The sequence below is a fragment of the Petaurus breviceps genome, unplaced genomic scaffold (assembly GCF_028583685.1).
Source record: "Petaurus breviceps papuanus isolate PSGF00001 unplaced genomic scaffold, PetGlider_PUasm1.0 490, whole genome shotgun sequence".
NCBI classification, from domain to species: domain Eukaryota; kingdom Metazoa; phylum Chordata; class Mammalia; order Diprotodontia; family Petauridae; genus Petaurus; species Petaurus breviceps.
Genome location: NW_027186352.1, coordinates 14,106,495 through 14,119,260, shown reverse-complemented (window position 1 = coordinate 14,119,260; position 12,766 = coordinate 14,106,495). Strand labels below are relative to the sequence as shown.

The following is a 12,766-nucleotide window of genomic DNA, read 5'->3' as shown; positions in this document are numbered from 1 at the left end:
AAGGAAGGAAGGAAGGAAGGAAGGAAGGAAGGAAGGAAGGAAATTTTGTTTAGAAAACAAAAGCATATCAGAAGCTCCAGATTCTCTTTATCAGCAACTAAAACCAAAAGTCTAAAGGATAAAGTGATACATAGAGAAAACGCATTGCAGGAAACAAATTAAACAATTTAAGATTGACCAAAAACTTTTCTAAAGCAACCATCAAAGGAGACAGAAGATCTCTGGAGATGGAGGATATGGGGAATTGTGGGCTAACTGCAAGATCACAAAAACACTCAAATGACAAAAAAGCAGGTTGACTCAAAGGAGAAATGGGAAGTTGGACCACCTTTAATCTCATGAATGACAATGCCACTATATCACAGGAGATGGATGAAACTCCCCATCCTCTGCAAAACTGGAAAGGAGGGGGGGAAAATTACACACCAAAGAGATCCATGAATGGAAGTGGATGCTTCTTGCCAATTTCATAATCTTTAAACTAGCTGCCTTAAAGTGCCACAACATTTACCAGCTTTTATTGAATATCACAGCCTTTGACTCAGTTCCACACTCATGGTTTGTTTATATACTGAAATGCCATAAAATAGACCCAAATATAATAAAAATGCCTGAGGATTTGATGTCTTCATGGAAAGTATCTCCTTTTAAAGCATGTCACCTTTGGGTCATAGGAATGTCAATGTAGTATAGGAATGGACCTTTAAGGTCACCAAGGTCAATCTCTTCTTATTACAATTGAAGTAACTAGAACTGAAATTACCTAATCAAATCACACATTTAATTAAAGAGTTATAGCCTGAGTGCAAGTTCCATGCAAAATGTCAAGAACAGCTGATAGTAAACACTACATTTTGGGGGGATCGTTTAAGCCCATTGGGGTTCTGCCCACCCTTCACCTGGTACCACCTTCTGATTGAAGAGGGAGTCCTGAAGAGCCTCGCCTCAAAAATGAAGGCCAAGGTGGATCACAGTGACAATGACAAGAACTGTACTTTCAGGTTTATAAAATGTTTTTTTATTTGAACATCACAATGGCCTTTTGAAGCAGAGCCTAACAGGCATCTGTTCTCAGAAGAAGATGCTTGGACTCAGAGAGCTTAAGGGTCTGCCCCATCACACAGCCAACAAATGACAAAGAATGACATTCCAGAAGGTCAGTCCAGAGGTATTTGCTGTGATTGAAGTGTTCAGGCAAGCTGTAGTCTCAGTCGGACCAAGTTACAAAAGAGGTCAAAGTCCACTCTATCACTGGTCACTTAAATCAGCTCAAGAAAGAAGGACAAAGTGAATTCTTCCCTCCAGATTTCATAGAGAATGGACTAGGTTAATCAGCTGAAACTAACCAAAGCTGGGACTTCCAGTATGGCATAGTGGAGAGTACTGGACTTGGAGTCAGGAGACCTGAGTTTGAATTGTGTGACCCTTAGCAAGTCACAACCGCTCTGAGCCTCAGTTTCATTATCTAGAAAATGAAGATAGCAGCAGCACCTACCTTACAAAATTGTCGTAAGAAATGATATAATTTTAGCACTTTATAAACCTTAGAACTCTATATAATGCCAGGCATTATAATGCCATCAGAGATTCATTTCCACTGATTCCTCCAACTGGGGTATACTCGTAACACTAGAAATTCTGTTCCATGCTTGGTTGAGAAACAGCAAGAAGAAGAAAGAACAGGCTTGTGCAATCCTCTCCTCCAGCACAGGGTCAGAGAATTATGTCTGTGTTCTCACACCACCCTTGAAATGACCAGGCAGTTTCGGACAGGTGTGACCTAGGCTACCTCAGAAAGTCTTTGGAATCACAGACACATAATATGAGAAGCCTAACAGGTGGCCGATGGAGAGAGACCAAACATAGCCACAACACACATAGCAATCCAGGAAAGGCAAAGCAGACGGAGCCCTATTACCCTGGCCACCTTCCATATGCCGCGTAAGAAGGATTCAAATTAGCACAAGACTCTTAAGTATGAATGAACATCTCACTAAGGTCTATAGAGACACCCCCACATCAGGAAAATTTCCTAGGAACCTGCAAACTGCAGCCATAACCTTACCCAACCATGGAGGCCGACCTGGGTCTGAAACACTCGCCATGCAACCCCAAGGATTTTTACCTCAAGGTTTCATAATGATGGCTATTGCCTAACATCATCAATTAAGTTCACTGTTTTTCATAGAATCATAGAATCACAGAATGGAATAGAACTACAGGGTCATCCAGTCCAACTTATACCTGAAGAAGCATTCTCTTTAGAACACATTCACTAAGCTTTCTTTGCTTGAAGATCTCCAGTTACTTCCTGAGGCATCTCATTCCACATTTAGATACTTCTCAATGTCAACTTTTTTTTTTCTTCCTCTGACCTCAAGCCTAAATTCTTTCTGATTTCTACCCATTGTACCTAGCTTTGGTGTCTGGAGCCAAACAGCCAAATCTCTCTTCCCCCTTTAATACTTGAAGATAAACATCTTTTTAAAGCTCTTTTAAATTCTCCAATACACTTCACCCTCCTCCCTTTTCCATAATGCCCCTATAGCAAAACTTAAAGCTGTTCAGAAACCCTGCCAGGATGCTGACTCAGCTCACCATGGCCAGGTTTGTCACTGTCCCTGGCCAGGGTGCTGATACAGCTAGAAATGGAAGCCTGTGGCTACAAAGTACAAACTTGGCATGGAATGCATTTTTCTTAGGTCAGGCCTTTGTTCTCACTTGGGAGGTGGTAGAAGTAGTGGGAAAACCTCCAGCTCCCTTTGGGATGACTGGGAATATATTTGGTTTCCCCCCCTTCTCTTTTTGTTATACTCTTTCATCTTGGCAAGTCCCTGGGTACCTCGAACCTAACCTATGCGACTTGCAATGATTCTGACCCCAACAGGATGAGTATAAATGCAATCCCTAAGCAGAGGTGCCCAGGGAAAGGCAGTTTATTAGAAGGGTTTTACTTGGCCAAAGTACAATCACACCAACATATCTCAAATAGGTATTGACATAATAAAGGGATAAACTGGATCATATCTATGTTGACATCCTTCCTATAATGAAACAGAAGGCAAAAGGAATTTGCAGCTAAATGAAAGGGCTATTCAGAGGTTCTTCTTAGAGAATCAATATGAAAAAGTTGATTTTTATCCTACATCTGAAGAAAATAATGATATGGTGGCACAATGGATAGAGTATTGGGCCTGGAGTCAGGAAGACCTGAGGTCAAATCCAGCCTCAGATACTTACTACCTGTGATACCCTGGGCAAGTCACTTAACCTCGTTTATCTCAGTTTCCTCATCTGCAAAATGAGTTGGAGAAGGAAATGACAAAGCACTCCAATATCTTTGCCAAGAAAACCCTAAATGAGGTCATGAAAAGTCAGACACAACTGTACGACAAGAAGAAAAGTACCAAATATCTTTTAGTTGCCCCTTTGGTCATCTCATAGTACCTTTACAAAATAAAAGGTCGCTATGAAGATAGTTCTAGTATCTGTTTCAGAAATGAAAATGTAGAGACAGTCTATTAAGAACTCAATAATTCCCTTGCAAATCAGATCAATATGTATTTTAACATTCTGTGAATTCAGTGCAACCTGGACATAGAGGATGACCCAAAAGAAAATACATTGGAAAATACAGCTAGGATTAAGAAACTAAAGAGGTCCCAAAGCTCATAGAATATGTGATAAATCAGACATATATTATGAAATCTTTAATGGAAAAAGGGTCAGGTGATACAGGAGGTGAAAACACCAAATAATCTCACAAAAATGAAATTGATTCTAATTTAACAGACAGGAAACGACTAGTAATGGATGCACTAGTTGTCAAAATATGTCTTTGTACAGTCAGACAACTGACTTGTCAGAGTAAGGATCAAAATCAATGCCCAACAAGGAAAATAGTAAAAATGAAAAGAGAAAGAAATCATAGAGTCAATAACAAGTTTATAGGCAAATTGGTATCTTTTTTAGAGAGGCCCAATTAAGACATAACATCCAAGAGTATTTAAAGTTCATACTGGAAGAAGGAAAATAAACAGAAAAAAAGGTAAAGATGTGTCAAGACTTCTCTAACAGTTTCTCCTTGAGCAATAGTGGAACCCCAACACTTAACTGTAAAGGTCTAGTCCTCAATGTACTGTATGCATTTCGACTAGATTGCAGTGAGAAGTAAGTAACCAGCCTCCAGGTGTGTTGGATAAACTATACATGGAAATAGAGGATTCTCTGTGGACAGCATCTGTTCATTCTTCCTTCCTTCCTTCCATGCCCTGGAACTTTTTAATATTTTCCAAAACAAACAAAAATAGTTTTTGAATGGAGATCATAGTTCCCCATATGTTTTAATTAAGCAACCCCAAAACTTACAAAATCTAGATTTGCTATATTTTACTTTGACATGCTATTTGTTGCTTGTGAAATACATTCTGCTTTATGATCATAACAGTTGAAATGAATGTACCCTTCTTATATTGGCAAAATGGTTCACGTGTCTCAACTCCCATGAATTCAATTACCATCTCACAAGAGTATGGTAGGGGCTCTTTTTTTTAGAAAGTTTGTTGTTCCATTGGAATAGGGAACTTCTGGTGGGGAAATTCCCTCTACCAATTCATCAACAGTACCACAACTTATTGTCTAAAAGAGTTTCCTAGAACATTGAATAAATGAAGGAATTGATGGATGGGTGAGTAAATGAATGAAAAAGCATTTAACAAGTGCAGATTAGGTTCCAAACACTGCCCTGAGCACTGAGGATGTAAATGTCAAAGTGAAGGCAATAATCACTTTTGAAGAGCTTACATTCTGAGGAGAGGGAAAACACACAGAAGGGGATGGCAGTCAGGGAGGATTTCTCTGGTTTAGAAGGGATCCTGAGTGGAGTCTCTTAGGTATATGCTGATGGGCATTTTCCTAAAGCAAAAGCAAAGCAAATATGATTATGGTACCAGAGTTGGAGATATCATGGAGGTTGTGAGAGCACATGAACAGCTAGCAAGGTAGCTGGCAAGAGGATGGAGGGGGTGGGGAGAAGGTGGGGAAGGAGAGGTGAGGTAAGTTACCCAGCTTCACACAACTAGTAAGTACCAAAGGCAGAAGTTCAACCCAGGTCTTCCTCACTTTGAGGCCTGCTCCCAGTACTGTGCTGTCCTTTCCTGCACCATATTGTACCATACTGCTATTATTATCTCCATTTTACAGGTGAGGAAGCAAGAGTTGGAAAGAGGATGAGTCTTGCCCAGGGCCACACAGCTGACCATTGCCAGAATCAGGATTAAAACCCAGGTCATCTTAATTCCAGCACTTGATCCATTACCCCCACACTACCTGGGAAGAAAAACTAGTGCTTCCTTAATCTGTTTTTTTATTTTCCTTTAAGTGGTCTGCCTCCCTTCCCTTCAATAGAAGTGTGTCCTATCAGTCATTGAATGGAGATGTGAGACCATGTTTAGCCAAGAGCACTAAGCAATTTTGGAATTTTCCCTCATGGACAGATCCCTTCTGGTACTTCAAGGATCCTTTCTTTCACCAGTGGGGATCATCCTACCATGGACACAGATCATGAACCAGGACTTGATAGACAACCTTGCATAATGTCTTTAACTAAGCCCCGTGGCCAATTTAAGGATAAGCATCTCTAGACTCAGCAAAATGGATATGATGGGGTATAATATATTGTTGGAGACACATTCATCTTTTCAGCATGGTTGAATATATTTGACTTTGTGCTCTACTAGAAAGGCCTGTCAGAACTCAGGGTCACATCCAAGGTATGATGAGACTTTAGGATGTCATGTTAGTGGAAGTCATTCTATTACATTTCCCAGGTGATCTCATCAATTCCCATGAACTTAATTATCATGTCTAGGCTGATGATTCTCAGATCTACTTATCCAGCCCTAATGTCTCTGCTTACCACTAGTCTCACATCTCCAACTGCCTCTTAGATATCTCTAACTGGAGATCCAGTACACATCTTAAATCCAACATGTCCCAAACTGAACTCATCTTTCCCTGCTCCCCAAACCCTCTCTCCTTCCAAAATTCCCCAGTACTGTTGAATGAACCACCATCCTCCTGGTCATCTACGCTCACAACCTAGATGACATCCTCAAGTTTTCCCTCCTCCACCTGAGATTCAATCTATTACCAAAGCCTTTCCATTTTACCTTCATACCACCTCTTACGTACATCCCTTTATTTGATTCTGTCGCCTACTTAGGACAGATTCTCATCTCCACATACCTTGACTATTTAATGGCTTCCTCATTGGTATCCCTGAACAAGTCTACTTCATTCCAGTCCATGCTCAATTCAGTTAGCAAAGTGATTTTCCTAAGGTGCATATCTGACCATTACACACATACACACACACACACACACACACACACACACACACACGCACACACACACACACACACACACACACACACACACACACACCACTCAATAAACTTCAATAGCTACATATCATCTCAAGAATCAAATAAAAAATCATCTGGCATTCAAAATCCACCTTCCCACTTTTCCAATCTTCTTATACCTTATATCCCACTCACCCACTGACATATTCAGTGATCTAGTGACACTGGCCTCCTTGCTATTCCTCAAATAAAACACTCCATCTCCAAACCCTGGGCATTTTCACTGGCTATTCCCTATGCTTGGAATTTTCTCCCTCTTCATTTCCACCTCCTGGCTTCCCTAGCTTCCTTCAAGTGCCAGGCAAAATCCCATTCTCCTGAGTGTTCTTAGTCTAGTGCCTTCTCTCTGTTGGGAATCTTCAATTTATCCCTATGCCTTTTTTGGACATAGTTCTTTGCATGTTGTCTCCCCCATTAGACTGCAAGTTCCTTGAGAGCAGAGAATGTCCTTTGCCTTTCTTTATATCTCATGTACTTAGCATGATACCTGGAACGTGCTGGGTACTTAAGAATGTTCATTGACTGAGTTTAACTCAGTAGACAAGTTTTAGGAACTAAAAATATCCTGGAGGCTCCTTCACACCTGTTTTCAAACTCCATTCCCACTTCACTTACACAGACACGTGTATCATCCCGATTTCTCTACCAGACTTCTTTTAGGTCTGATCCAGGATGTATCACAAGGTCCACCTTCTACTCTCAATGGTTTTTCCTCTCTGATTTCTAGATTCATGGATTTAAAGCTGGAAAGAACCTTAGAGGTCATCTAATCCAATCTCTTCATTGTATAAAGGGAGAAACAAAGAAAGAAAGAAAGTGATCTTCCTAAGGCTAATAATTAACAAAGGGGCAGAGCCTGGGTGGAAATCCTGCATGTGACAGCCTAGTACAGTAGAAAGTATGGTGGATCTTAAGTCAGAGGAGCTGGATTCAAATCTTGCCTCTCATTTACTATCTATCACCTTCCTTTTGGGGCCTCAGTTTCTACATCTATAAATTGAGGGATTTGGACTGGATGATTGCTAAGTTTCCCTTGAGAGCTAAATCTCTGAATCCATAATTAATGTCATGTAAGAAGCCATTCAAAGGACCAGGGCAGTTTTCTACCTAAATTACCATTTTTATCAATCAGTTTTCTGGTCCTTTTCAACAGGGAGAATTCAGTTGTGGGGACATGCCATTGCAGTAGACTGGGCAGAGCCAGAAGTAGAAGTTGATGAAGATACAATGTCTTCTGTGAAAATCCTTTATGTGCGAAACCTCATGCTGTCTACATCTGAAGAGACCATTGAAAAGGAATTCAACAGTATTAGACCAGGTAGGGATTTCCGTGGGAGATGACTCTTCTATTTTGTGACATTCATGCATTTGGCCTTGGTACAAGTCTTCACAGCTTTGATCAGGACAGCCTTCATTCAGAGAGCCCTATAGTTGAATATTCAGTGAGCAAATCAAAATGTGAAATAAGCCTGACATGGTAAAACTCAGCCTTGGAGATAAGGCAAGAAGGTAATTCATCAGAGAAAGATCTAGGGCATAGTGGACTATAATCCCATGAGTCAACAGTGGGATAAGGTAGCCACATCTCATATCGAGTTATTGGCTGCATTGAGACGTCCCAGCATGCAGAACTAGCAAGGTGATGATCCCCCCATACTCCCTCCTGGGTGGGTCAGTCAGGGCATCACAGTTCAAGAAGGGCTTTGGTAACCAAGATGGTAAAGTTTCTTGGGAGCATTCCATATGAGGATTAGTTGAAGGAACTGAGGACACAGCATAGACAAGAAAGGATTCAGAGAACTATGGGAATGATATTTAGGTATTTGAAAGGCTATGCTGTCGAAGGGGGGTTAGTATTGTTCTGTGTGACCCCAGAGCAAAATTAAGAGGAACCATGGGCAGAAGTTACAAAGAAACAATCTTGGGCTTGCTATCAGAAGAACTTCCTAACTATTTAAACCATTCCCGAATAGAAGGTGAGGGGTTTCCCCTTGCTGGTGGTCTTTAAGCAAAGATTGGAAGACCACTTGTCAGGGATCTTGAAAAGGGTTTATTCGGGGGAGGTAATAGGACAAGAAGAACCGAGAGAGTCCCAGGCAGTGTTGAGTTTCGGTATTGATATTCTGAGTTAATCCTAATGTTTTCTCTGCAAATTCTTAAAGCATTAGAAGTAATCTGGGTTGGGGCGGCCAGGTAGCACAGCGAGTAAGAGCACCAGCTCCAGTGTTGAGAAGACCTGGAGATCGAATCTCGGGCTCAGACACTTAGCACCCACCCAGAAACACCTGGCTGTGTGACCTTGAGCAAGTTACTTAACCCCAATTGCTTAGGGGCGGCCAGGTGGCTCAGCGAGTAGGAGCACCGGCTCCAGTGTCGGGATGACCTGGATCAGGTCCGGGCTCAGATACTTAGCACCACACCCAGAAATAGCTGGCCGTGTAACCTTGAGCAAGTTACTTAACCCCGAACGCTTTAAAAAAAATTTTTTTTAATTTAAAAAAAAGAGAAGTAATCTGGGTTAAGACTGAATCAGAAACACTGTAACATGGGGTTTATGTTCACATTTGCCTAGGCAACCTATAAAGTCTATTGCCTCACCAAAGACTCCATGGAAACATTATGTTCACCTGCTTCTCACAGAAATAAATTCCTTATCCTGAGCTATCACGTACACAGAGCTGAAAGGACTGTGCCACTTGTATGAAAACATTACTAAAATCCCTCCGGCTAAAACTGAAGAACATTTGCTATCTTTGTGCCAATGGAGAATGACTAGGCATTGTATCATCAGCTGTCTATCTGATAGGTGTTTAAACAAAGTCATAGAAACACAGAATTTCCACTGGAAAGAACCTCAGAGGCAGCTAAGCCTACTATTGCTTGAAGAATATTATTTCTGGCAACACCCTCAGCTCATACTGATCCAGCCTTTGCTTAAAGAGCTCCAATGAGGGGAAGCCTGCCTCCTTCCAAGATATCCCATTCTGTTCTTGGACAGCTCTAGTTCTTGGGGAGTCTAGCTGTACATGAGGCCCAAATTCACCTCTCTCCAACTTCAACCCATTCCTCCTAAACCAAGATGGACAAGACTAAACCCTCTTCTGTGTGGTGGCCTTTAAGATGTTTGAATGGCACTATCTTGTTCTCCCTTTTTCTGGACCCTTTCTTCTCCAAGATAGCCATCCCCAACTCCTTCAAGTGCTACAGATCATGTCCTTTCTTAGCCCCTCTGTAGGCTCTCCAGTTTGTTAGCACCATTTCTTAAACCACGGTGCCCAGCTCTCATTACAATACCCCTGATGTGATCTGACCAGAGTATTCAAGATTATCATCTTCCTACTCCTGGGTACTATGTCTCTCCAAGTACTGCCTGAAACACTTGAAAAACATTGAACAATATCTTAATAACTTAAATTTTAAAAGCCATATTCACCGACAATAAAAAAAATATCCCAAATTACTTTACTTTCCTTTTAGGACCTATTTGATATCCCATTAATTACATTATTTTTATATCTTGTTGTTTAGTCCTTTCAGTCATGGCCAGCTCTTCATGACCCCATTTGGGCTTTTCTTGGCAAAGATACTGGAGCGGTTTGTCATTTCCTTCTCCAGTTCACTTTGCAGATGAGGAAACTGAGGCAAATGGGGTGAAGTGACTTGCCCAGGGTCACCCAGCTAGTAATTGTCAGGGGACAGATTTGAACTCGTAAAGATGACTCTTCCTGATTCCAAGCCCAGTGCTCTCTGCACGGTGCCACCAAGCTGCCTCTCATAGCTCATCCTCTTTTAATTTTATAATATTCTTTGTTCCAACCACAAAGGCAGCTCTTTTAACATTCCACCCCTAAATCTATGATCCTGTGAATTAGTGTGTTAGGTATAAGAAACATTCAGTATGATTAAAAAAGACTAGTTTGATATAATGTTCATTCATCCATAAGCTTTAACTTGTAAGAATGCTATTCTTCTAATCACATCTAATGTGCATGCCACTAGATGGAAGCCAGGGCTCCCTCTAACATACACAGACCTCCAGTATCTTTTCTCACCCTGTATGTGGGCTCTTGGTTTGGGGCCCCACAGCTTGCTGTTTGGTGTAAATCCATCTTCAGGAATTCATTATGATCTAGATGAATTATTTCTCTAATTTTTCAATTAGAAATTATTTTCTCCTCTTCTAATTCATTAATAACTCCCACCCGACCAGGTTCATGTGAAACTTCCATGAGTACCTGGTCAATGCAGTTAATCCCATAACTAGGAATGGCTGCCTTTTATTAGAAGTCGAAGGGCTGCTGATTTCCCCAGCATGCTGTAAAACCATTGGTCATCTACCTTAAAGGGCATCATGGCCCTATCGACAGAGCAATGGAGTTGGAGCCAGGAAAGATCCAGGTTCAAGCCCTACCTCAAATTCTTGTTGTATGACCCTGAGCAAATCAAATATATTTTCTGAGTCTCAGTTTCCTTGCCTGGAAAAATGAAGGAAATGATATTTATAGTGACATTGGCCTCACACATATGTTGTAAGGATCAAATAATATAGTTCCTATAAAATAATTTTTGTAGTTGCTGTTCAGTCGTTTTCAGTCATGTCCAACTCTTCATGATCCCTTTTGGGGGAATTTTCTTGTCAAAGATATTGGAGGTGGTTTGCCATTTCCTTCTCCAGCTCACTTTACAGATGAGGAAAATGAGGCAAACAGGATAAAGTGACTTACACAGGGTCACATAGCTAGTAGGTATCTGAGGTCAGATTTGAACTCAGGTCTTCCTGACTCCAGACCCATTTCTCTATCCACCGAACCACAGTAAAATAATTTGTCAACCATGAAATGCTATAAAAATGTCATTTGGTTTGCTATTCCTTGATTTTCCAATTGTTGGGGGTCCCCAAATTCCCACAAGTAGTTCTATAACAACAGCTAACAGTTTTCATGGAGGCCTGGTTCTGATTGGGGGTAGGGGGTAAAGAATGCTCACACATTTTAATTGATCCTCTTGTGTTTATAAAACAGATATTCCTAGATATTGCTTCTCCTCCCTACTCTCAACTACCCTGGGCAAGCCACTTAACCTCTCTGTGCCTCAGTTTCCTTGTCTGTAAAATAAGGGGGTTGGACTTGGTGCCCCTAATGTCCCTTCCAGCTCTAATTCTGGATGCCATCAGTTGTTTTGCATTGCATCTGGATGCCATGTTCATCCAGAATCGAACCTTCCCATGTCACAAGAAAAAAAGGCAAAAACAACTAATACAGCAACCATATATGGCATTGTTGGCAGCATTCTGTCCCTGTGGTCCATTGCCTTGCACTGAGAGGAGGGAGTAATGTGGCCTGCTCTGGGGTTATCCTGTCAACTCCAAATTTGGCTTATCTTTTGCGACTTGGGTGATTTTCTTTTTTTTTTTTTAACTTAAATACAAAATAAGAAAAAGAAAAAACAAATACTAAAACTAAAATAAGAAAAAAAGCATTCCCACATACACACAGTGTGAGAGAAGATTCAAAATATATAGCAATAAATTTCTATTTCAAGAAAGCCTATGAAATAAATACCACATAATGTTTTGAGAGCTGTCCATCTTTCCTTTGCTTCCATCTAAATTTTCTTGTATTCTCTGCTGTGCACTTTTTCTTTGTGTTTTTCCCCCTTCTTCCCTTTTCCCCCAAAAGGCTACAATTAAGCATGGACATATGTGTGTACACACATGCACACATACACACCCACATGCAGGTACAATATACATGTACGTGTATACATGCGCATATAGATCTATACAGAAAGATATACATATATGCATAAATATGCCTACACCCATACATACATACACTTACAAATACATATACTTAGATATCGATAATCATAGTCATGTTTAAACATGCACATTCCTATGCATCTACATGAATTGAACCGTTTTCCTTCTCTGTTCTTGGCCGTCATACCACCCACCAGAAGTAAGTGATGTTTATAATGTTTAACAGTTACAACTGAACTTTTTTTTCCAAAAAGAAGAGATTTCAAAGAAAATGCTGAAAGACTACCCATTTATCAGCATTTCCTCCCAGACCGTTCTGATAAGCCAAGGCTGTGTCTAGACCTCATTAGTTAAAACAAAAGCCATGAAAAACCATTCACCTTTCCCAAGATGCTTTCCCTGTGGGCTGATGGTGAGCATATATCCCTTAATTTGTTGCTGAGACTCCCAGGCTCCTTAATGATGCCCATCATACTTACTCATTTTCATGCTCTGGGAGAGAATAAATAGCAAAGAACTGATGGAAGGTAGCACAAGTCTTCAAGGAGGGAGAAGTATGGCCTCCAGAAAGAAGATCCCA

At 40.8% G+C, this 12,766-nt stretch overlaps 1 protein-coding gene across 2 annotated transcripts in view; it reads left to right on the top strand.

Moving 5' to 3' along the window:
* A1CF (APOBEC1 complementation factor) overlaps positions 1-12,766 on the top strand; it is a 117,446-nt gene that overhangs the window by 70,778 nt on the left and 33,902 nt on the right. For both annotated transcript variants that reach the window (XM_069101808.1, XM_069101809.1), the window contains exon 6: positions 7,579-7,743. In XM_069101808.1, coding sequence (XP_068957909.1) covers positions 7,579-7,743 — 165 coding nt within the window. The remainder of the gene's footprint in view (positions 1-7,578; positions 7,744-12,766) is intronic.